This window comes from Diaphorina citri, unplaced genomic scaffold (assembly GCF_000475195.1).
Source record: "Diaphorina citri unplaced genomic scaffold, Diaci psyllid genome assembly version 1.1 scaffold1233, whole genome shotgun sequence".
NCBI classification, from domain to species: Eukaryota; Metazoa; Arthropoda; class Insecta; order Hemiptera; family Psyllidae; genus Diaphorina; species Diaphorina citri.
In genome coordinates, this window is record NW_007378662.1 from 4,309 (window position 1) to 30,569 (window position 26,261).

Below are 26,261 nucleotides of genomic sequence, written 5' to 3' on the forward strand. Positions count from 1 at the left end.
ACGTTACTGTATAACTCCTAAGGTAATATAAGGTCTTTGGTGATGAGGGGTGGACTCTTCATTCGTTGCCTTTATACTTTATTGAGTTTATTGGACAACTTGGCCATTCAATCGATACCGTGCCGTCAATTGAGTGTATCTGTGTTACCCAGTTTTGTTGAAGCCCCAATTTTTTTTCTCATCCTCCACTGTATTAGAACTGATATACTATACCGTGTCGTCAACTGAGTGTGTCTGTGTTACCGACTATTGGACAAGCCCCAAGATTTTTCTACTATCCCCCGCTGTTCTACACCTGATATCGTATTCAATACCGTGCCGTCAACTGAGTCTATCTGTGTTACCGAATATTGGACAAGCCCTAAGATTTTTTCTACCATCCCCCACTGTTCTACACGATATCCCTATCAATACCGTGCCGTCAACTGAGTGTATCTGTGTTACCCAATATTGGACAAGACCCAAGATTTTTTCTACCATCCCCCACTGTTCTACACCTGATATCCTATTCAATACCGTGCCGTCAACTGAGTGAATCTTTGTCAACAAATGCATGCTACCTAACCCTAGACAGTTAAGTTTGTTTGATAGAGGTTTAACGTTACTGTATAACTCTATAAGGTAATAAGGTCTTTAGTGATGAGGGGTGGACCCTTCATTCGCATTTCGCTGCCTTTATTGGAGAACTTGGCCATTCAATCGATAACGTGCCGTCAATTGAGGGTATCTGTGTTACCCAATTTTGTTGAAGCCCCAAATTTTTTTCTCATCCTCCACTGTATTAGAACTGATATACTATACCGTGTCGTCAACTGAGTCTATCTGTGTTACCGACTATTGGACAAGCTCTAAGATTTTTTCTACCATCCCCCACTGTTCTACACCTGATATCCTATTCAATACCGTGCCGTCAACTGAGTGAATCTTTGTCAACAAATGCTTCACTTTTATTATGGGTTACACTCACCTAGCTTCCACCCAAAGCATGGGTTCACCTATTTTTGGCCCTAAATATCGAACACCCTTATACCATTTCATCAAAATTATGGGTCAGACTCACCTAGCTTCCGTCCAAAGCATGGGATCACCTATTTTTGGGCCTAAATATGGGACGACCTTAACTTTTGACCTTAATTATGGGTCACACTCACCGAGCTTCCACCCAAAGCATGGAGATCACCTTTTTTTTTGTCCCATCAATGGATCTACCTATAATACAAATTCTGAACGCACTCAACTTTTCGACCCAAACTATGGGTTGCACTCACCCACCTTTGTCCTTAGCTTGGGAATCACCTAGTTTTTGGTTCGAAATATCGGATGCATTTAGCTTTTTGACCCCAATAATGATTCACGTCTAGCTTTCGTCCCAAAAATCCAGCTTGCTTCCCAAAAATGACTCACCAGTCTAGCTTTTGTCCCCGAAAATGGGACCCACCAATCTAGCTTTCGTTCCAAATATGGGACACTAACCCATTCTTTGTCCCAAGTTTGCAGGACAATCATATAGCTTGCTGACATCCTGACCTTTCACCGAACTCATCTAGGGCTGCCACTAACGCTCTGAGCTCTGACAGACCTAAGCTATTAAGGTGTGTCCAACCATACTTAGTCAACGGTCGTCGATCGATGTGGATCGCCTAAGTTTGGAATTGGACACACCTTTACATCCATGCCTATCCAAGCATTGAACATTTTGGTTAGAAAATGTCCGCCCTGGCCGGTATTCCCAGCACCTCTGAATTGAGAGTCAGTGCTCTGAGGTGGGCGACAGACTCGATCTGTGAGACAGCTGCCGCTGGAACTTCAGCGGTGGAAAAAGCTTACTAATTCTAAGTCTTTTTTTCCCATCAGGCGCTTTAACAATGTTTTGTGCATGTCGTTCGCGCCGTATAATTCTAAGTCTTCAGAGTCTGAGAGACCTAGATGTTGGAAGCGTTTTCCTCCACTCACGTTCCGGCGGTATGACAGACCGCTAGTGACTAGATCTAATAGACCTATTCGTCAAAGCTTAACCCATCCTTTAAGGCTGTTTGCCCCTACACCTAAGCCTATGAGTGGGCTTTTTGTGTATGGAGTTAACCGGATAGACCTAAGTCTGTCAGACAGTTGGAGCGGGAGTGGCTCGCCCTAGATGCTTTGATATCGTTTCACTCTTCTTTATCTTTAAAATCACTCTCTCCAAGTCACCAATAGACACCATAATAGGTTTACATAAAAGAGCACCATTCCCCCAGAAGAAGCACAATAGACAACCCTACTATCCACACCAATGTTCACAATTTTAATAGCTTTTAGATAATCCTGAAGATAATCGTTCTCCATTTCCCTCAAAAGCACTAAACTAGTTCTTTTTGTTCACACTAGTGTGATTTTATTGTTATCTGTCCGTTTATGGTAGCTTTTGTGGAGAGACCTAGATGTTGGAAGCGTTTTCCTCCACTCACGTTCCGGCGGTATGACAGACCGCTAGTGACTAGACCTAATAGACCTATTCGTAGAAGCTTAACCCATCCTTTAAGGCTGTTTGCCCCTACACCTAAGCCTCGGATTGGGCTTTTTGTGTATGGAGTTAACCGGATAGACCTAAGTCTGTCAGACAGTTGAAGCGGGAGTGGCTCGCCCTAGATGCTTTGATATCGTTTCACACTTCTTTATCTTTAAAATCACTCTCTCCAAGTCACCAATCGTCAATAGGTTTACATAAAAGAGCACCATTCCCCCAGAAAAAGCACAATAGACAACCCTAATACTATCCACACTAATGTTCACAATTTTAATAGCTTTTAGATAATCCTGAAGATAATCGTTCCCCATTTCCCTCAAAAGCACTAAATTAGTTCTTTTTGTTCACACTAGTGTGATTTTATTGTTATCTGTCCGTTTCTGGTAGCTTTTGTGATAATCTTCATGTTCATAATACTTAATATCTTAATAATAATTCATTATATTTTGACACATAATATTTGTTTTGGAACCATTTCGATATTACTTACCGTTCTCGAGATACAGCGTGTGACATAATACTCATACGTCACTTTTTTAGTCACTAAGAGCCCAGTTAAAAGCCTATACACATCAAATGGAACTTAACAGGCTGTTAGCTTTGACAGGCCTTCAAAGGGCTGAAAAGAAATTTGGTGAAAACCACCCTGGGACGCAGTCCTAGACTAATCTAAGTTTAACGCTTGCATGTAGCAAGCTGACTGGTTGATGTCAAACAGTTTAGCCAATGAGATTGCTTTATCCGAAAGTTAAATCTATTTCAATGGGTTGTGGTCCGGGCCACCAGGTTAAATAGTCAGCTAACTGAGATTTATGCAAAACCATCTCCAAAATACGATGAAGTTTCATGAAGATTACTGAGGTACTGAAATCTATCTTACAACAGTGACCGCTCAAATGCATAGCTAATCGCCTTATCTGCTATTATCTGAAGAAAATATCATGAAACCGTCACTAACTACAACAGCTCACTAGTCATTACACTCATTACTCATTACCATTTATAAGTAGGGATTTTGTGTTCTGTGTGAAATTCGGAAGCTTGCATTGTCTTGTAAGCTTGGAATGTCCTGTAAGCTCCTTCCTTATACGATTGGAGTTATTAAGAGAAAGTAATGTTTTTTCCTTGTTTGGTCTAAACTCTCTAAACTGAGCCATATCAAAGGTTTTGGCTTTTGATTTGGGGGTCTTTCTAAGATTTTCCCACCTCTAAAAAAAAAAAAAAAAAAAAAAAAAAAGAAGGGGGGGTGAAGCAGCAAGGATGGCGAGAAGGCTTTTGCTTCAATCAACCCTTACTAACACCGCCACAACTTCTCCTTCAAGTAACCCTTAATGGTCTTTGCTCGGTTTTCCGCAATTTAAACATGGCGGCTGCCCGTTATTTCTGTGATTCTAGGCTCTAGCGAACCTAATAAAGATGGCGTCGGATCGCCCACCTCCTCCACCAATTCGGACTACGACACCCTTCTGTCGGATCGGTTAAAGATCGCCCCGAATCGGTTAAAGCGAAATTCCGAGTGTCCAGGTAACCGAGAGACGGAAAACCCCGAATTTTTCTTCTAGATAATTTCTTTGATCTGCCCGTTTCTGATTCGACTTTCAACATTTTTTGGAGCTGTGCGGTTTGTACCCTGTGAATGTGTCTTTTATTTGGGACATCTTTCCCAATTACTTCTTTTCTGTGTGACCCTTTCCCCTTTCTTGAACCGCCTACCGTCTACCCCTGTGTTCTACTATGTCTTCTAACCCAATAACCCCTTTTCCAATGCCATGTTCACTTCGTCCCCCTCTCTCTTGGCCATGTTTTGTGTGTGCTTCTCTTTTCTCTGTGTTCTCTTCTTCACTCACACTAACATTCTCTTTTAGTCTCATTGCACACTCTGTGTTTTACATTTTCTCTTAGGTCCGCTTTAGATTCTTCTCACACTCTTTCATTAGTTGCTCATTTCCTCTGACGTAAGTATTTGTGTATTCCTCTTCTTCTCCCCGTCCCTTTAGTCTCTTTTATGTTGTTTGTCTGTATTTTCGTCTATTCCCTCTTTAAATTTGTTTCTAGGTTATCGTCTTACCCTTGTTTTCCAGGTATTATCAAGTGTTATTTTGCAAATTGTTCACTTGGATATTTTTGAGTATTTCTGGATAAATGCTCGGCTTTCATTCCACCAAACCCTTTTCTAATTCCGCGTAAATCCAATTTGATCTCGTTTAATTATCCATCCATTTTCGTCTATTCCTTCTTTAAATTTGTTTCTAGGTTATCGTCTTACCCTTGTTTTCCAGGTATTATCAAGTGTTATTTTACAAATTGTTCACTTGGATATTTGAGTATTTCTGGATAAATGCTCGGCTTTCATTCCACCAAACCCTTTTCTAATTCCGCGTAAATCCAATTTGAACTCGTTTAATAATCCATCAAAGTTTTTTACCCTACTTTCTCGGTCTATCAAATTACTTTTCTCTAATAGGTATTCCTTGAAATACGTACCTACCCCTTTTTCTTCTTTGCTTCATGCCCCTTTCGTCTTCTTTTCCTCCTTCGTTCCAACTTTAACAATGTTTTGTGCATGTCGTTCGCGCGCGCGCCCCGTATAATTCTAAGTCTTCAGAGTCTGAGAGACGTAGGTGTTGGAAGCGTTTTCCTCCACGTTCTGGCGGTATGACAGACCGCTAGTGACTAGACCTAATAGACCTATTTGTCAAAGCTTAACCCATCCTTTAAGGCTGTTTGCCCCTACACCTAAGCCTATGAGTGGGCTTTTTATGTACGGAGTTAACCGGATAGACCTAAGTCTGTCAGACACTTGGAGCGGGAGTGGCTCGCCCTAGATGCTTTGATATCATTTCACACTTCTTTATATTTAAAATCACTCTCTCCAAGTCACCAATAGACACCATAATAGGTTTACACAAAAGAGCACCATTCCCCCAGAAGAAGCACAATAGACAACCCTACTATCCACACTAATGTTCACAATTTTAATAGCTTTTTGATAATCCTGAAGATAATCGTTTCCCATTTCCCTCAAAAGCACTAAACTAGTTCTTTTTGTTCACACTAGTGTGATTTTATTGTTATCTGTCCGTTTATGGTAGCTTTTGTGATAATCTTCATGTTCATAATACTTAATATCTTAATAATAATTCATTATATTTTGACACATAATATTTTGTAGCTGTTTCCTTTCATGTTCAATTTAATAGATGTGATTTACGTACATACTGTGAGATTTTATTTACTAACTCGCGAGCCTTTTGATATTTGCCCAGGTAAAAAAAAAAAAAATCTGAAAAATTGCCAAATTCTCCGAAAACTTGAAAGAAAAAGAAACTAATAACCTAACTTTTGCTTCAATCAACCCTTACTAACACCGCCACAACTTCTCCTTCAAGTAACCCTTAATGGTCTTTGCTCGGTTTTCCGCAATTTAAACATGGCGGCTGCCCGTTATTTCTGTGATTCTAGGCTCTAGCGAACCTAATAAAGATGGCGTCGGATCGCCCACCTCCTCCACCAATTCGGACTACGACACCCTTCTGTCGGATCGGTTAAAGATCGCCCCGAATCGGTTAAAGCGAAATTCCGAGTGTCCAGGTAACCGAGAGACGGAAAACCCCGAATTTTTCTTCTAGATAATTTCTTTGATCTGCCCGTTTCTGATTCGACTTTCAACATTTTTTGGAGCTGTGTGGTTTGTACCCTGTGAATGTGTCTTTTATTTGGGATATCTTTCCCAATTACTTCTTTTCTGTGTGACCCTTTCCCCTTTCTTGAACCGCCTACCGTCTGCCCCTGTGTTCTACTATGTCTTCTAACCCAATAACCCCTTTTCCAATGCCATGTTCACTTCGTCCCCCTCTCTCTTGGCCATGTTTTGTATGATAAATAATTCTTTTTAAACTATGAAGGTTTAAATTAAACAAGGACTTTTGAGACATTCTGTATAGACTGTGTAGGTATTGAGCTATTGAGTGGATCCCTATCCCTAAGCTTTAACACCGAAAATCCGAAAAACATCGAAATCCCGATAATATCGAACATCGATGTTTTTGATTACGATACATCGGATACTCGATATATCTTAGAACTGCTGAACAACATTATGGATCAGGAGGCGCGGAACGAACAAGCTAGGAGACAATACCAGTACTATGGACATTGTGAGTATGAATAAAAATTCATGAACAGACAAACAATCAAGCAAACAAACAAAAAACGAATGAATGAACAAACAAACAACAATAATAATAATGTCTACAGTTTAGACAAGGAGTAAAATCATCAATAGAGAGAGTTATTGTATAGGTTTGTTTAAACCAACCTCAAGACAAACAATCAAGCAAGCAAACAAACAAAAAACGAATGAATGAACAAACAAACAATAATAATAATGTCTACAGTTTAGACAAGGAGTAAAATCATCAATAGAGAGAGTTATTGTATAGGTTTGTTTAAAAATAAATAAAAATAATTATTTACCTATTGTAAAAAAAAATAAAATAATAATAATTGATTCCTTGAATTCAGAGGGAAATATTGAATCAATCTTTTACTTGTACACACACCTAGGTATTTTAATATAAAAATATCATTATTATTATTATTATTTTATTTAATATTTTCAATATTATCATGGGTTCGTCTTCTACTTCTTCTTTTTCTTCTTCCTCTTTTTCGTCATATTTTTCTTCTGCTTTTTATTATTCTTCTTATTTCTTCTTCGCCTTTTGCTATTTTTTCTTCTTCTGGTGCTTCTTCTTCTTCTTGTTCTGCTTCTTCATCATATTCTCCTTCTGCTTATTCTTCTTCCTCCTCTTTGTTGTCATTTTCGTAGTCTCCTTCGTCGTCATCTACTGGTTTTTATTAGTTTTTATCTCCTTCCTCTTTTGGTTTAGATTCTCCTTCGTTGTTACTATATTCGCCTTCCTTTTCCTCTTCTCATCCTTCTTCTTCTTCCTCGTCCTCTTTGCCATCATTTTCTTAGTCTATTCCTTCTTCGTCTTCTTCTTTTTATTATTTATGTATTTTCTTCTTCTTTTGTATATCAAATTCTTCTGCGTTGTTACCATATTCGCCTTTTTTCTTCTCATCCTTCTTCTTCTTCTTCCTCATCCTCTTTGCGTAGTCTATTTCTTCTCGTCTTCTTCTTTTTATTATTTATGTATTTTCTTCTTCTTTTGTATATCAAATTCTTCTGCGTTGTTACCATATTCGCCTTTTTTCTCTTCTCCTTTCTGCCATCCTCCTCCTTCTTCTTCTCCCCTCTTTCCTTTGCTTCTTCGTCTCCTTCTGTTCTATTTATAGCAATGAAACATCTGCCATAATAGGCTCTCGGCGAGACACTCGCAGGTTGCATACTCATTATTCTTTCAGGCACTGCATTCTACATATTTCACAGTCTGTTTGCATTCTCCCCTCAAGTACTTGTTACAAGAATGCAATATGCTCTCCAATTACAAATTTACATTGTACATGCATGCTTTCTTCTTCTGTTCTTTTTTTACTTGTATTTTTTCCCTATGCATGTTGTAATTGTAAGCAATTGTAGACGTCCTCGTCCTTATACCCATGCGCCTTTTCCAATTGAGGAGTTTGACTTAAGAAGAGCCTAATTCCAGAAATGAACAAGAGTGGTAGAGATTGCCCTGGGGGGCGATGATTTCTTCATTTATTCAAAACTTCTTAAATACCATTATTTCTTACCGTTATATTTTGGTTGTGGACTACGAAAAAGTCCACAAGTCATAGTTCATACTTAGAATGTCTAATTTTTACTTTCTTTTACTAAAATGATAAGAACATTTTTTTCCGTTTACACTGGTAGTCGGCGTTCTCCGGAAGGCCCTCTTGCATACAAGTGTTCAATTTTCATTTCCACATCCTCAACAGTAGTTTTGCATTTCCATGTTTATGCATGTATTTCTTTGGAAATACCATTATTTCTTACCGTTATATTTTGGTTGTGGACTACGAAAAAGTCCACAAGTCATAGTTCATAGAATGTCTAATTTTCACTTTCTTTCTTTTACTAAAATGATAAGAACTTTTTTACTTTCTATTACCACAGTATAGCGAGCTATACTAGTTTCCGTTTACACTGGTAGTCGGCGTTCTCCGGCAGGCCCTCTTGCATACAAGTGTTCAATTTTCATTTCCACATCCTCAACAGTAGTTTTGCATTTCCATGTTTATGCATGTATTTCTTTGATTTGGTTGTGGACTACAAAAAAGTCCACAAGTCATATTTCATTTCCGTTTACACTGGTAGGTAGTTGGCATTCTCCGGCAGGCCCTCTTGCATACAAGTGTTCAATTTTCATTTCCACATCCTCAACACTAGTTTTCCATTTCCATGTTTATGCATGTATTTCTTTGTTTCGTATTTGTTAGTTATATCCCAACACTTGTTTCTGCCTCTCTAACTAATTGCATACGGGCCTCAATGCGTCGCCATGCGCCCTAAACTCCTCAAGCGTTGTGTTGTACAGTCGGTTCCAAATTGCAAATTGCAAGATAACCACAAGGTGTTGCTATACTATTATGCTGATTTAACCCATGCTGGCTGACTTGACACTTGACACCCATTGTGTTGTGCTGATTGCAGATCCGGAAAATACCGAGGGGCCAGATCTACAGCGCAAGTTAGAACTTCCCCATAATGGCAACTTTTTTGTCTCTTGCGATCCTGATCAACTCTTGGTTAAAACACTCGTACCAATTCTCTCAAGTTGCTCATTAACGACTTACTTGTTAAGCCTATAAAAATGAAATGGACCTTAACACAGGCTGTTAGCTTAATAGGCCTTCTATAGGGGCTGAAAAGATATGGGCGAAATCCACCCTGGGACACAGTCTGAGACTAATCTAAGTTTAATGCTTGCATGCAGCAAGCTGATTGGTTGATTTCAAACAGTTTAGCGAATGAGATTGCTTTATTCAAAAGTTAAATCTATTTCAATGGGTTGTGGTCCGGGCCACCAGTTTAAATAGTCAGCTAACTGAGATTTATGCAAAACCATCTCCAAAATACGATGAAGTTTCATGAAGATTACTGAAGTACTGAAATCTATCTTATATCTCCTTCTTTTGCTCTCCCTTGTCTTTCTTGTCTCTCTGTCCTTCTTTTCTGTCTCCCTCCCTTCCTTTGATTCCTCTTTCTCTCGTCCTATATCTCTCTCTCTCCTTCTTTTACTGTCCCTTGTCTTCTTTCCTTTAATTCCTCTTTCTTCTTTCGCCCTATCTCTCTCTCCTTCTTTTACCCTCCCTTCTCTTTCTCCCTTTCTTTAATTTCTTTGTCTCTCTCCCTGTCCTCCTTCTTTTACTGTCCCTTATCTTCTTTCCTTTAATTCCTCTCTCTTTCTTCTTTCCCCTATCTCTCTCTCCTTCTTTTACCCTCCCTTCTCTTTCTCCTTTTCTTTAATTTCTTTGTCTCTCTCCCTGTTATCTTTATTTCCTTTCTCGCTTTCTATCTCACATCCTGTGTCAGTTTAGTTTGCTTTCCTTTTCTAGTTCATGGGCACAAGGTTCCTGCATTTTCTTGGTATCTTTCACATTGACATAATAGCTAATCGCCTTATCTGCTATTATCTGAAGAAAATATCATGAAACCGTCACTAACTACACCAGCTTACTAGTCATTACACTCATTACCATTATTTATAAGTAGGGATTTTGTATTCTGTGTGAAATTCGGAAGCTTGCATTGTCTTATAAGCTTGGAATGTCCAGTAAGCTTCTTATACGATTGGAGCTAATAAGTGAAGGAATGTTTTTTCCTTGTTTAATCTAAACTCTCTAAACTGAGCTATGTATCAAAGGTTTTGGCTTTTGATTTGGGGGTCTTTCTAAGATTTTCCCACCTCTAAAAAAAAAAAAAAAAAAAAAAACCTCTCCCTCTCGCCCTGTCTGTCTCTCTCTATCCCACTCCCTTTCTGTGTTTCTCTCTCTCTCCCTCCCTCTCTCTCTTATTGACTATCTCATGCATTGTCACATCTTCTTCCCCGGATGTTTTGGGTGTTTTCAGTTTGTTTACTTGTTTTCTGTTCCTCGTCAGCAAACACTTCTCTTAGTTTCCTTTCAACATCTTCATTGTCATCCTTCTTTTAGTTTTCTCTTTCTCTCGCCTTATATCTCCCTCTTTTGCTCTCCCTTGTCTTTCTTGTCTCTCTGTCCTTCTTTTACTGTCTCCCTCCCTTCCTTTGATTCCTCTTTCTCTCGTCCTATATCTCTCTCTTTCTCCTTCTTTTACTGTCCCTTATCTTCTTTCCTTTAATTCCTCTCTCTTTCTTCTTTCGCCCTATCTCTCTCTCCTTCTTTTACCCTCCCTTCTCTTTCTCCCTTTCTTTAATTTCTTTGTCTCTCTCCCTGTTATCTTTATTTTGTGTCAGTTTAGTTTGCTTTCCTTTTCTAGTTCATGGGCACAAGGTTCTTGCATTTTCTTCGTATCTTTCACTTTGACATTGACTTCCTCTTTCTCTTTCACTTCTCTCTCTCTCTCTCTCTCTCTCTCTGTTATTTCTCTTCCTCGTCCTCTTTCCCTTCTCTTTATCCTTCTACTTATATTCAGTTCTTCTTCCATTTCTTGTTCTTCTTCTTACTGTTCTTCAATTTCTTCTTCCAGTTTGTTACCTATTTGCCATCATGTTCCTATTTGTTGACGATTGTCTTCTGTCATATTCTGTGGTTAAGTATGTCTCTATGATGTTGTTCAGACACCTAATGCATAGTTTGTGTAATGAGTTAATAACATGGTTGTATTGTACGTCTTTTCATCTAGCATACAAGCATTTTCATCTTCATTTGGCACATTAATGTCAATATAACATTCCTTTTCTTCTTCTCTTCTTTCTGTTCTTTTAATCCCGTTCTCTACTTCTTCTTCTTCTTCTTCTTCTTCTTCTTTTAATCCTTCCCTCTACTTCTTCTTATCCTCTTCCTCCTTCTCCTATCTTTAAGTACGTAGTTTCTATTTGTAGTTTAAGTTTACTACATCTCTCGTGGGATAGGTGTGTCATTTGTCTACTTTTACTCTCTCATGTCTACTTTACTCTCTGATGTGTTTCGAACTTGTGTTATTGTTATCTTCATTTTCATTTACCTGTAACAACATTATCAGAGTTTTCCCTTTGTATCTTTCTTTCTTTCTTCTTTCTTCTTCTTCTACTCCTGCCAATTATTTTTCCTCCTCTTCCTCCATCCTTCTTTTATTTCGTCTTGTCGTTGTCTCGTTTTATTTCTCCTTCGTCTTATTTAACTTCTTAAATTTCTCCTTCTGCTTTTCTTTCTGCTCTTCCTTCTTCTTCTCCATCTTGTTATTGTTCTTCTTGTCCTCCCTCTTCTTCTTCTTCTTCTTCTTCTTCTTCTTCTTTTTCTTCTTCTTCTTCACGATTCCCATCATGAGAAGTTTCCATCGTTTCATTTTCGGATGTCAGTCTTGTCGGAAACATTTGTGACAGAGTCCTCCTCCTCCATCTTGTTATTGTTCTTCTTGTCCTCCCTCTTCTTCTTGTTCACCATTCCCATCATGAGAAGTTTCCATCGTTTCATTTTCGAATGTCAGTCTTGTCGGAAACATTTGTGACAGATTCAGATAACCATCTTTTGACATATGGATGGCCCTTCACCTTGCCAAGTTAAATGAGCATAGCATTCAGATGAAGTTTAGCTACGCAACAGGTGGTGCACTTCTCGGAAACGCTACATGACATTTATTTCGCATCAGGAGTTTGTGAAACATGTGTTTGGTGAACTTTATGAGAGACTTGGAACACTTGGGGGGTTTATATCTTGTACGAAATCTAGGAAATCTACTTCTTCGTCTTTATTTATTTATTTATTTATTATTTAACGATTCCCATCATGAGAAGTTTCCATCGTTTCATTTTCGGATGTCAGTCTTGTCGGAAACATTTGTGACAGATTCAGATAACCATCTTTTGACATATGGATGGCCCTTCACCTTGCCAAGTCAAATGAGCATAGCATTCAGATGAAGTTTAGCTACGCAACAGGTGGTGCATTTCTCGGAAACGCTACATGACATTTTTTTCGCATCAGGAGATTGTGAAACATGTGTTTGGTGAACTTTATGAGAGACTTTGAAGACTCGAGGTTTTATATCTTGTACTTCTAGTCTTCTGGTGAAATACATATTGGTAAACGAATGTTGGTAATCATCCTGGTGCCAGGTCACGGTTGTCGGCTGAATTTAGGTTAGTCGGGCCTTCCTTCTGAATTAGGGTTACTGAAGCGTTTTGCTCTATGGTTATCGGGTCCTGATAAATGCATATTGGTAAACGAATGTTGGTAATCATCCTGGTGCCAGGTCGCGGTTGTCGGCTGAATTTAGGTTAGTCGGGCCTTCCTTCTGAATTAGGGTTACTGAAGCGTTTTGCTCTATGGTTATCGGGTCCTGATGTCATCAGACAAAGTATCCAGACCAGAGACCATCTTTTCTTTCAAGACGTCGAAAATTTACCACAGGGTCGTCGAAAATCTTCTTTCTGACTGTAAAATAATCATCTTTCTAGTTACGGCCAATTCTGTGTACCCTCTAACATTGTGTTCATTTGAAAATAGAAATTTTAAACGGGATTATCTCAAAACCATGTTTTTGTAGTTATGCCCTTCTTTCAGATCACACCTCAATTAGAAGTTAAAAGGTCAAACGGCCTCAATGCGTCGCCATGCGCCCTAAACTCCTCAAGCCTTGTGTTGTACAGTCGGTTCCAAATTGCAAATTGCAAGATAACCACAAGGTATTGCTATACTATTATGCTGATTTAACCCATGCTGACTGACTTGACACTTGACACCCATTGTGTTGTGCTGATTGCAGATCCGGAAAATACCGAGGGGCCAGATCTACAGCGCAAGTTAGAACTGAAGCGTTCTGTTCTATGGTTATCGCGTCCTGATGCCATTGACTAAAGTAAAGACTATCTTTCCTTTAAAGGCGTCGGAAATCTTCTAGAGTCGTCAAAAATCTTCTCCCCGACTGTAAAATTATCATCTTCCTATAGTTGTGGCCAATTTCGTGAAGCCTGTAACATTGTGCCCATTTGAAAAGAAAAACTTTAAACGTCTCAAAACTGTGTTTTTGTAGATATGCCCTTCTTCTGGATCGCGCCTCAATTAAGACTAAAAAGGTCAACGGCGTTCAATTCGTCGCCATGCGCCCTAAACTCCTCAAGCGTTGTGTTGTACAGTCGGTTCCAAATTGCAAATTGCAAGATAACCACAAGGTGTTGCTCTACTATTATGCTGATTTAACCCATGCTGGCAGACTTGACACTTGACACCCATTGTGTTGTGCTGATTGCAGATCCGGAAAATACCGAGGGGCCAGATCTACAGCGCAAGTTAGAACTGCCTATCACACACTCTCCATCTCTCTTTCTTTCTCTCTCTCTCTCTTGTCGGTTGTTTACAAACTTCTCCTCATGTCTTTTGTTCTTTATTTTCTTTTATCTCTCTCTCCCTCCCTTTATCCTCTCCCTCTCTATCTCTCTCAATTTTGTTTGCCAACTTCATAACATGAGGTAGCTACTCTTTACTCCCTTGTCTCTCTTTCTATCACTCCTTTTCTCTCTCACTCTCCTCTCTTTCCTCTCCGTTTCTCTCTATCTCTTTGTTTGCATTTCATTTTCTCCTTTCATATTGTGTTTACATCTCTCTCTCTCTCTCTCTCTCTTTCTCTCTCTCTCTGCTTCGTTTTAATCCTGTTTTCAAGTCCTCTACTTATCAATTTCTTTATCTCCTCTCTCCCTCTGTCTGTCTCTCTCTCTCTCTCTCTCCCACTCCCTTTCTGTCTGTTTCTCTCTTTCTCTCTATCCATTGCTCTCTCTCTCCCTCCCTCTCTCTCTCTCTCTCTATTGACTATCTCATGCATTGTCGCATCTTCTTCCAGGATGTTTTGGGTGTTTTCAGTTTGTTTACTTGTTTTCTGTTTCTCGTCAGCAAACACTTCTCTTAGTTTCCTTTCAACATCTTCGTTGTCATCCTTCTCTTTAGTTTTCTCTTTCTCTCGCCTTATATCTCCTTCTTTTGCTCTCCCTCGTCTTTCTTGTCTCTCTGTCCTTCTTTTACTGTCTCCCTCCCTTCCTTTGATTCCTCTTTCTCTCGTCCTATATCTCTCTCTTTCTCCTTCTTTTACTGTCCCTTATCTTCTTTCCTTTAATTCCTCTCTCTTTCTTCTTTCGCCCTATCTCTCTCTCCTTCTTTTACCCTCCCTTCTCTTTCTCCCTTTCTTTAATTTCTTTGTCTCTCTCCCTGTTATCTTTATTTTGTGTCAGTTTAGTTTGCTTTCCTTTTCTAGTTCATGGGCACAAGGTTCTTGCATTTTCTTCGTATCTTTCACTTTGACATTGACTTCCTCTTTCTCTTTCACTTCTCTCTCTCTCTCTCTCTCTCTCTCTGTTACTTCTCTTCCTCGTCCTCTTTCCCTTCTCTTTATCCTTCTACTTATATCCAGTTCTTCTTCCATTTCTTGTTCTTCTTCTTACTGTTCTTCAATTTCTTCTTCCAGTTTGTTACCTATTTGCCATCATGTTCCTATTTGTTGACGATTGTCTTCTGTCATATTCTGTGGTTAAGTATGTCTCTATGATGTTGTTCAGACACCTAATGCATAGTTTGTGTAATGAGTTAATAACATGGTTGTATTGTACGTCTATAAAAGCATTTTCATCTTCATTTGCCACATTAATGTCAATGTCTAAGTACCCCTCTTTTACTCCTTCTTCTCCTTCTTTTAATCCCGTTCTCTACTTCTTTAATCCCGTTCTCTAGGTACTTCTTCTTCTTCTTCTTTTAATCCTTCCCTCTACTTCTTATACTCTTCCTCCTTCTCCTATCTTCAAGTATGTAGTTTCTATTTGTAGTTTAAGTTTACTAGATCTCTCCTGGGATAGGTGTGTCATTTGTCTACTTTTACTCTCTCGTGTCTACTTTACTCTCTGATGTGTTTCGAACTTGTGTTATCTTCATTTTCATTTACCTGTAACGACATTATCAGAGTTTTCCCCTATTGGTAACCCTCTTTTACTCCTTCTTCTCCTTCTTTTAATCCCGTTCTCTACTTCTTCTTGTTCTCCTTCTTTCAATCCTTCCCTCTACTTCTTCTTATCCTCTTCCTCCTTCTCCTAATATCTTTAAGTACGTAGTTTCTATTTGTAGTTTAAGTTTACTACATCTCTCCTGGGATAGGTGTGTCATTTGTCTACTTTTACTCTCTCATGTCTACTTTACTCTCTGATGTGTTTCGAACTTGTGTTATCTTCATTTTCATTTACCTGTAACGACATTATCAGAGTTTTCCCCTATTTTCGTTCGTTCTTCTTCTTCTACTCCTGCCAATTATCTATTTTCCTCCTCCTTCTTCTGCCCTTCTTTTATTTTGTCTTATTGTTGTCTCGTTTTATATCTCCTTCATCTTATTTAACTTCTCAATTTTCTCCTTTTGCTCTTCCTCCTCCTCATCCTTCTTCTTTTCCCTCCTCCTTGTTGTTCTTCTTCACTTCTTCTTCTTCTTCTTCTTCTTCTTCTTGTCTTCCCTCTTCTTCTTCTCCTCCTCCTCTTCCCTTTTCATTTCCATGATGAAACGTTCCCATCGTTTCATTTTCGGATGTCAGTCTTGTCGGAAACATTTGTGCCAGATTCAGATAACCATCTTTTGACATATGGATGGCCCTTCACCTCGCCAAGTCAAATGAGCATAGCATTCAGATGAAGTTTAGCTACTTATGCAACAGGTGGTGCACTTCTCGGAAACGCTACATGACATTTATTTCGCATCAGGAGATTGTGAAACATGTGTTTGGTGAAGTTTATGAGAGACTTGGAACACTTGGGGGTTTCTATCTTGTACGAAATTTAGGAAATCTCATACTTCTTCGTCTTCTAGTGATCCTCTAGTACCATGCATACCTCAAACGAATGTTGGTAATCATCCTATATACCAGGCCGACACAGTCGCTAGTCGCCTACATTTAGGTTTCTTGTACAAAACTTGGAAAAATATCTATACTTCTTTGTCTTCGGGTGTCATCCGTCACCGAATGTAATACCAGATCGCGGCTGTCGGCTAAAGTTAGGTTATTACTAGGTAATGATAAAGTTTATAATAGTAGTAATAATATAATAGATAACGATAGTTATGTTGACGATTATGATAATGATAACGATATTGATAATTATGATAATAATGGAGATAATGATGATACTACTGATAATATTGCTGACACATAATGACAATGATAGTGATGATCAGAATGTACTTATGATAAACATAATAATGATAAAAGCAATAATGATGATACAACTGATGGTAATAATGTTGATACTAGTGATGGTCTGCCAGTTCAAATGAAAATGTAGCCACTCCTGTTGACATTAGGGAGGGAGAACAACAAATCCCCAACTCCCCAAGCGTGTTTGAAGTAGGGGATTATTAGGGACTTGTTTTTTGGCTTCAAAGTCATGGATGTGTCTCTCTAAAAGCATGGTTGTGTCTCTCCTAAAGGTGGTTTTGATGTATTTGTGGTGTATGCGAGCAGTTTCTAACCCAATTTTCTCTTTAAAAGGCACATTGACGTCAGCGCCAGAACAAAAACAGAGGAGATTGTTTTTGTGCCAAACATAGAAGAGTCTAATGTACAATATAATATTACTAGCATAAAAAAATAATGTACAACCTATTGATCTCGGGACGTTACTTTACAACTATTATAACTGTAATATTTAAACGCACATGAAGGAGTAAACGCTTCGATGCTGCCTTTAGTTTTCTCTTTCTCTCGCCTTATATCTTCCTCTTTTGCTCTCCCTTGTCTTTCTTGTCTCTCTGTCCTTCTTTTACTGTCTCCCTCCCTTCCTTTGATTCCTCTTTCTCTCTTTCTCTCGTCCTATATCTCTCTCTCTCCTTCTTTTACTCTCCCTTGTCTTTCTCCGTTTCTTTGATTCCTCTCTCTCTCTTTGTTATCTTTATTTCCTTTCTCGCTTTCTATCGCACATCCTGTGTCAGTTTAGTTTGCTTTCCTTTTCTAGTTCATGGGCACAAGGTTCCTGCATTTTCTTGGTATCTTTCACATTGACATTCTCTTTCTTTCTTTCTGTTCCTTCCTGTGAACATTTTTCTGTAAGCGATTTTTTCTATTTTTCAATTTCTCCTCCTTCTCCTCCTCTTCTTCTTTTCCTTTTTCTTCTTCTTCTCCTCCCTCTTCTTCTCTTCTGCTTCTTCTTCTCCTTCTTCTGCCTCTTCTTCTTCTGCTTCTTCTCTTTCTTCTTCTCCTCCTTTTCCTTCTTCTGCTTCTTCTTCTTCATCACCTCCTTTTGCTCCTAACTCCTATGTCTCCTATTTTAGTCCTTCTCCTCTTCCTCCTCCCCCTCCTTCTTCTTTAGCGCCGTTTTTTTTTTGTCTTTTTTTAAAAAGCGAAATTTATTTCTTCTGACGGGTGTTTATTTATTTTCTTCATTGTTGCTTACGGTTTATCTTGATGGAAAGCAAAACTCGCGAGGTAGAAACCAATATCCAAGCTGTCAAAACCGTCAGCTTCTTTCTTAGCTTTCTTTTTTAATTTAGCTTTTTTTAAACTTTTTTCTTTTCCTTTACTTCTGCTTATTTTTTTATTTCAGCTTTTTTTTACCTTTTTTTCTTTTATTTTAAGTGATTATTTTTTCCCTATGAAAAGAGAGAGAGAGAGAGAGAGAGAGAGAGAGAGAGAGAGAGAGAGAGAGAGAGAGAGAGAGAGAGAGAGAGATTTTTTTAAAACTTTTTTCTTTTCCTTAATTTCAGCTTTTTTTTCCTTTTTTTTTTTCTTTTATTTTAAGTGATTATTTTTTCCCTATGAAAAGAGAGAGAGAGAGAGAGGAGGGAGAAATAGAGGGAGAGAGATAGAAATAAAGAAAGAGAGGGAATAGAGAGACAGGGAGGGGAGGGCTTTTTTTTTCATAAATACTTCATTTATTTTTATTTGAACGTATTTTAGAAAGTCAAAATCAAGTTAATTCAGTACCAAAAAGGTATACTGAGGGAAAAATGGGGTAACCTTTTTTACCCTTTTGGTACTGAATTAACTCATTTTGACCTCACAAGGTACTGAAGTACTGAATTTTTTCAAAAGGTACTGGATTCAGTACTATTGTACGGCATTTTTTGACACCCTGCTAACAACAATACCTACTTTCTCCCCCACAGCGGGTTACTCCGAGGACAGTGACTACACGAGTGAGCTGAGTTTCCCCGTGGGCGGCCAACATCCGAATAGTTCCGCCTCTCAATTCCGCACCCTGGCCAATCAACTGACAACGCCGCCCCAGCCGAGTCTAGAGACCTCACGTGAGTCCAGCTACGAGCACGACGACCCTACCCACGACCCACCTGCGTACCCTGGACCCACCTCGTCCACAGGTGAGTACCATCGGGGTTAGGTGGCAGAGAACAGGTTTTTTATCCGTGTCCAAAACTTCTCTCGTGAACGTCAGATCTAATTAACTAAAGCCCAAGTCTACAAGTTCTACAAATTTATTACAAATAAAAAAGGTTCTTCTTCTTCTTCTCTTTTCTTTTTTTACCCAACTGACAGAGTAGGTGTACTCGTTGGTATGGGCGTTGTATTCCAAAGTAAATTAAGAGTAAAGTAATATTCCAAAGTAAAGTAAGAGAAAAGTAATATTCCAAAGTAAAGTAAGAGTAAAGTAATATTCCAAAGTAAAGTAAGAGTAAAGTAATATTCCAAAGTAAAGTAAGAGTAATTTATCCGTGTCCAAAACTTCTCACGTGAACGTCAGATTTAATTAACTAAAGCCCAAGTCTACAAGTTCTACAAATTTATTACAAATCTGCTTCCAGTATACCTGTGTACGTTGGGAGTAAAACGATATTGAGTGATATAAACGGAACATTATTTGACGAAGTGTTTGATAAAGATAATAATGATGAGGATAGTAATAATGGGGAGGGGATGGATAGTAATAGTAATAGCGATAATGACGATATTACTGGCAATAATGATAGTATCTACTAAGGATTGTAATGATCATGATAGTAATAGTTGCTTCCAGTATACCTGTGTACATTGGGAGTAAAACGATATTGAGTGATATAAACGGAACATTATTTGACGTAGTGTTTGATAAAGATAATAATGATGACGATAGTAATAAGGGGGAGGGGATAGTAATAGTAATAGCGATAATGACGATATTACTGGCAATAATGATAGTATCTACTAAGGATTGTAATGATCATGATATTTGAGTGATATAAACGGAACATTTTTTGACGAAGTGTTTGATAAAGATAATAATAATGTTGAGGAGAGTAATAATGGGGAGGGGATAGTAATAGTAATAGCGATAATGACGATATTACTGGCAATAATGATAGTATCTACTAAGGATTGTAATGATCATGATAGTAATAGTAACAATGGTGAGAAAGTAATAGAAGAGAACATTTTAACCGTGTTTATACTGCCAGCAGAGGACTGAAAAGTCCAAGGGCAATAATAATGGTGATAGTGATGATCATAGTACTAGGGAATGATACAATTTATAATAGTAGTAATAATATAATAGATAACGATAGTGATGTTGACGATTATGATAATAATAACGATATTGATAATTATGATAAAAATAGTAATAATAATGGATGATACTACTGATAATAATGCTGACACATAATGATAATGATGATCAGAATGTACTTGTGATAGACATAATAATGATAAAAGTAATAATGATGATACAACTGATGGTAATAATGTTGATACTACTGATGGTCTGCCAGTTCAAATGAATTGAGTGATATAAACGGAACATTTTTTGACGAAGTGTTTGATAAAGATAATAATAATGAGGATAGTAATAATGGGGAGGGGATAGTACCTAATAGTAATAGCGATAATGACGATATTGCTGGCAATAATGATAGTATCTACTAAGGATTGTAATGATCATGATAGTATTATTATTATTATTTTTTTTTAAGAGGTTTGACAGAACATTGACATCTACTTCCTCTTTCTCTTTCACTTTTCTCTCTCTCTCTCTCTCTCTCTCTCTCTCTCTGTTATTTCTCTTCTTCGTCCTCTTTCCCTTCTCTTTATCCTTCTACTTATATCCAGTTCTTCTTCCACTTCTTGTTCTTCTTCTTACTGTTCTTCAATTTCTTCTTCCAGTTTGTTACCTATTTGCCATCATGTTCCTATTTGTTGACGATTGTCTTCTGTCATATTCCTGTCATATTCTGTGGTTAAGTATGTCTCTAAGATGTTGTTCAGACACCTAATGCATAGTTTGTGTAATGAGTTAATAACATGGTTGTATTGTACGTCTATAAAAGCATTTTCATCTTCATTTGCCACATTAATGTCAATGTCTAAGTAACCCTCTTTTACTCCTTCTTCTCCTTCTTTTAATCCCGTTCTCTACTTCTTCTTGTTCTCCTTCTTTCAACCCTTCCCTCTACTTCTTCTTATCCTCTTCCTCCTTCTCCTATCTTTAAGTATGTAGTTTCTATTTGTAGTTTAAGTTTACTACATCTCTCCTGGGATAGGTGTGTCATTTGTCTACTTTTAATACTCTCTCGTGTCTACTTTACTCTCTGATGTGTTTCGAACTTGTGTTATTGTTATCTTCATTTTCATTTACCTGTAACAACATTATCAGAGTTTCCCCTTTGTATCTTTCTTTCTTCTTTTTTCTTCTTCTTTTCTTCTTCTTCTACTCCTGCCAATTATTTTTCCTCCTCTTCCTCCATCCTTCTTTTATTTCGTCTTGTCGTTGTCTCGTTTTATTTCTCCTTCGTCTTATGTAACTTCTTAAATTTCTCCTTCTGCTCTTCCTCCTCCTCATCCTTCTTCTTTTCCCTCCTCCTTGTTGTTCTTCTTCTTGTCTTCCCTCTTCTTCTCCTCCTCCTCTTCCCTTTTCATTTCCGTGATGAAACGTTCCCATCGTTTCATTTTCGGATGCAGTCTTGTCGGAAACATTTGTGACAGATTCAGATAACCATCTTTTGACATATGGATGGCCCTTCACCTTGCCAAGTCAAATGAGCATCAAGGTACTGAAGTACTGAATTTTTTCAAAAGGTACTGGATTCAGTACTATTGTACGGCATTTTTGACACCCTGCTAACAACAATATCTAATCCGTTCTACTTTCTCCCCCGCAGCGGGTTACTCCGAGGACAGTGACTACACGAGTGAGCTGAGTTTCCCCGTGGGCGGCCAACATCCGAATAGTTCCGCCTCTCAATTTTGGTGAAACATGTGTTTGGTGAACTTTATGGAAAACTCGAGGTTTTATATATCTTATACTTCTAGTCTTCTGGTGAAATTAGGGATTGCAATGCGGGATCCCGCAATCCCGCGGGATCCCGCACCTTTTTCCAATCCCGCAGTTTTTAGCTGCGGGATTTGCGGGATTTTTCGGAATTAATGGATCCATGAATTAAGATAAAAATACCACAAAGAAAAGCTACAGGTACATAATTTTTAATTCATGTTATTTTATGCTATGATTTACGCCGTTTCCCACATAGCTCCTTTTTTTTGGCTTTCCTCTTTGCTTCCCTTCCTCTCTTCTATCTAATCTATACCTACCTTCTTTTCCCTCATTGTATGCTTCTTCATATATAGTTCTCCCAATACTTCCTCCATTTTTTTCTTCCATTTCTCCTCCTCCTTCCTCTTCTTCCAATCCACCTCCTTTTTCTCCTCCCTTTTCTTCTTCGCTCTTTGACCTTTCCCGTTTTTTCTCTCTCTTTTCTCGTTATGATATAGTTCTCCTAATACTTCCTCCATTTTTTTTTCTTCTTCCATTTCTCCTCCTCCTTCGTCTTCTTCCAATCCACCTCCTTTTTCTCCTCCCTTTTCTTCTTCGCTCTTTGACCTTTCCCGTTTTTTCTCTCTCTTTTCTCGTTATGTTTTTGCTACTCGTGACATTTTCTGTGGAAATTCGCAACTACTCTAACAACCGTCACGACAGAAGAAATGTAAGAAAACACCTTTTCTTTTTTACTTTTCTTCTTCTTCTTCTTCTTCTTCTTCTTTTGTTGAGTTCTTTGCTGAGCTTGTTTTCCTATCCTTTTTCGTTACCTTGAAATTTTCATTATTTTTGTTCTTTTAGTGCTTTTTTTCTCGGATTTTTACACTTTTTTTTACGATTTCTTCTTATTCTGCTTCTCCTTTTCTTTCTTGTTGTTGTTCTTCTTCTCCGTCCTTTACGTCTTACTTTTCTTATTTTGTCCTTTTTGTTTACCAACCTCTCTTCTTCTCTGGCCCTTTTACCCTGATTCAATCCCTTCTTCTTCTTCTTTTGTTTGTTCTTCTTATTGTTCTTCTTTTTTCTTCTTCTTCTTCTTCTTCTTCTCCTCCTCCTTCTTCTTCTTCATCACGTGCACTTCGCTTCGAGTTTGGTCTGTGCATTTCCTTTTTTTGTTTCACAGTTTTTGACTTTGTTTTTTTAATAGCCAGTTTCACAACAGCACGTCCGTCGAGACCTACTACGACAGTACGCAGAGTACGAGCATAGATCCGTAGAACAAGGATGGAATGAAGAACAAGCTAAACAAGGAAGGTAGATATGAAGAACAAGAGATTGTTAGGTAATGGAAAGAACACGGTTATGGCAAATGTGGGAACAATCAAGGCAAGATAGGTATGAGGAGAATTTCCAATGAAGAGTTTTAACTTAACACTTTCGAAAGTGTCGACATTTAGAACGATAATGCGGAAATCTATACCTATTAGTGAACGAAAAAAGGAGTTTTTTTTGTGCTTTTTTCTTTACTTGTGCCAAGTTTCAGCAAAATCGGACGAACCTTTCGAGACTTATTGCGGAAAAAAGAGAAAATCGCCCAGTGAAACACTTAAAGCTCACTTTTTCCGGTCAATAATGCGCAGATTTTTTATTATTTTTATTTATTCCATATTACCTATATGAGTTTTCCTTAGAACAAACACCTTACTGGCAGATTTTTTTTTTTTTTTTTTTTTTTATCAATCAGACTGCTTCATCCAAAAGTTGAGCGTAAACGGAGTTTAAACTCAAGATCGGAAGAGCGGTATTAAACTTGATGACTCTTGAAAACAAAAGCTTGAGAGCAAGTGAGAGAGAAAAATAAAGAGAGCCGAGAGAGAGAGAGAGAAAGAGAGAGAGAGAGCAGAGATTTCCTGAGAACATGGGATGTTGATGATGATAGTTTAAGAATGAGAAAATGAATAAAAAATACGTAAGGGAAAATGATAGTTATCGGTAATGGAAGGACAGAACAAGGAACGGTAGAATAATAAAAAACAAACACCACACAAACCACAAAGGATGAATAGAAAAACAAGCTAAACAAGGAAGGTAGATATGAAGAACAAGAGATTGTTAGGTAATGGGAAGAATACGGTTATGGCAAATGTGGGAACAATCAAGGCAAGATAGGTATGAGGAGAATTTCCAATGAAGAGTTTGAACACTTTGGAAAGTTTGGATTTTTAGAACGAAATTGTTGAAATACTTAGATATGTAGTTATGTAAATAGTTGTGAAAATCCATATCACCAATAGGTGAACGAAGAAAAATAGTTATATTTCTTGTGAATTGTTCACTTGTTCACTAGGGATTCTCCGTAAAAAAAAAACTACGAACACCGATAAAACTCGTGCATATTTCCATTTGTTTTTCTACACCACTCGAATAATTTTAGCTTCCCCATGCAGTCCAACCTTCCCCAACCAGCCCAACCTTGTTCTCTTTTGCAAAGGTTGTTTTGGCTTGGCTTTTTTTAAAGCGTTTTTTTTTCTTCCTCTCTCTCTCTTTCTTCTGTGGGAAAATGTGTTTTCGCGTGTTGAAAAGCTCTTCTGTTAATTCCATTTTGTATACGAGAATTGAGGAGGAGAAGGAGAAGAGAGGGAAGAAGAAGAAGAAGAAGAAAAGGAGGAGCAGAAGAAGAAAAGGAGAAGGAGGAGCAGAAGAAGAAAAGGAGGAGGAGGAAAAGAAGAAGAAGAAGAAAAGAAGGAGGAGGAGGAGAAGAAGAAGACGAAGAAGAAGAAGAAGAAAAAGAAGAAGAAGAAGAAGAAGAAGAAGAAGAAGAGGAAGAAGAAGAAGAAGAAGAAAATGATGGAGAAGAGAATAATGGAGGAATATGTTTGGAGGTGTACTACATTGCTATTGTTTCTCTCTTCTTTATCATCTCCTCCTCCTCCTCCTCCTCCTTCTTATTATTCTTAGTCTCCTCTTCCTCCACCTCTTCTCCCGACCTAATTATCCTTCATCTATTTCCATGTGTCTATTTTCCTCTGTTTTTCGCTCTATTAATTAGGTACACGCATTTTTTTTTTTTTTTTCCCCTGAATTCTCACCTTCTTCTTCTTTCTCCTTGTAGCTCAGGGATCAAGCAAGGGCTCTGTGGTTCCTTAGGGCCCCCAGCGGAGATACATACGAGTACTTTCACTATACTTACGTAGAGGCCAAATTTAACGGGTGCCCTTAAGATTTGTGTTGGACTTTGGGTGCCCTAAAGAGGACCCAAAGTCCAATACAAATGTGTCCGAATATGAACTATGTATTAATGAATAAGGGTATTTAATTTAGACAGACATCCTTTGTAAATACTATTCACAAAGGATGTCTGTCGCGAACTTGCGTACTTCCTTCTACTTTTGCTTTGTAATTTTGACATCTCCAGATCTCCACTAATGTGCGAACAATTTAAAGGACACGTCAAAACAACACACATTTCTGCTTCGGTGTTTGGAGTGAACTTAGACCTCGATAACAAAATTTCTTTCTTTCCCTCCAGGTCGTCAGGGGCGGGCACTGCGGACTCGGGACTCCAACTCCATGGACTACTACAGGGGCGGAGATGGGGACCCAGGACTGAAGGGGCAGGGGGGCCTGTACAACGAAATGTCGAGTGGGGAGCCGGGGGAGGCCCTGTTCTACAACAGTAGGCCCCCCAACTATAAGCAATATTCTTCAAGGTGAGTGCTGCTGGCCTCAATTTTCAGATCCTAATGACAGAACTTTGAGGGATCCCGGGAGTAGGGTAGGTAGGTTAAAATAGTTTGGCATTCTAAACAGATAAGATTCGTTCTCGGAAAGGCTGGCTTTCTCCTAGCCTGTCTTCCTTCTCTGCTTTCGGGACGATAAGACCTTAGCAGTTACAGTTCCTTCTATTTTTTGTTTTTGTTTTTTTTTTTATTTATTTATTTATTTATTATCTTCTCTATTTTCTATTCAATTTCCGTTTGTTCGTGTTGCAGGCAATCATCGTGGTATGAAGATTATAGCAGCAACGATACGCATCATAATCAGAAGACTGATAAGCGAGGATTTAGTGAGAAGGACCTCTACGACGCACAATCTCAGCCGAAGAAGCCGAAACCGCGGGGAGGTAGGTAGCACACAAAATAGAGCAGTTGCGCTGACAATAAAATACCGAAAAACGATGGAATTCGTGATTCGTGTTAGTATAGGCCGGGTGGCGCTTCGAACTCTTGACGTTCTGTAACTTTTTAATTGGTCAAAGTTGCGATCGCATCAAAACGAGGGAACAAGGTTCTTCTTGAAGAGCAAGAAAAAGGAGGAGGAGGCGAAGAAGAAGGAGAGAAAAAAGGAGAAGAAGAAGAGGAAGGAAAAGAAGAAGGAAGAGAAGAGAAATAATGAGGAGGAGAAGACAAAGACAAACAGAATAGGTACTTTCGGAAAAAGTCTTTCCAAAGACATCTCACCTCACAGCTGAATGCAAGTTACCTTGAGG

At 38.4% G+C, this 26,261-nt stretch overlaps 1 protein-coding gene across 1 annotated transcript in view; it reads left to right on the plus strand.

Annotated features, from left to right (window-relative positions):
* Window positions 1-1,707: 1,707 nt before the first annotated feature.
* The window catches only part of LOC103514847, a 42,909-nt gene continuing 18,355 nt past the window's right edge, over window positions 1,708-26,261 (plus strand). The window contains exons 1-7 of the mRNA XM_026827699.1: window positions 1,708-1,783; window positions 3,902-4,030; window positions 5,969-6,097; window positions 6,589-6,663; window positions 18,699-18,911; window positions 25,302-25,482; window positions 25,765-25,895. Of these exons, the coding sequence (XP_026683500.1) occupies window positions 1,708-1,783; window positions 3,902-4,030; window positions 5,969-6,097; window positions 6,589-6,663; window positions 18,699-18,911; window positions 25,302-25,482; window positions 25,765-25,895 (934 nt within the window). The remainder of the gene's footprint in view (window positions 1,784-3,901; window positions 4,031-5,968; window positions 6,098-6,588; window positions 6,664-18,698; window positions 18,912-25,301; window positions 25,483-25,764; window positions 25,896-26,261) is intronic.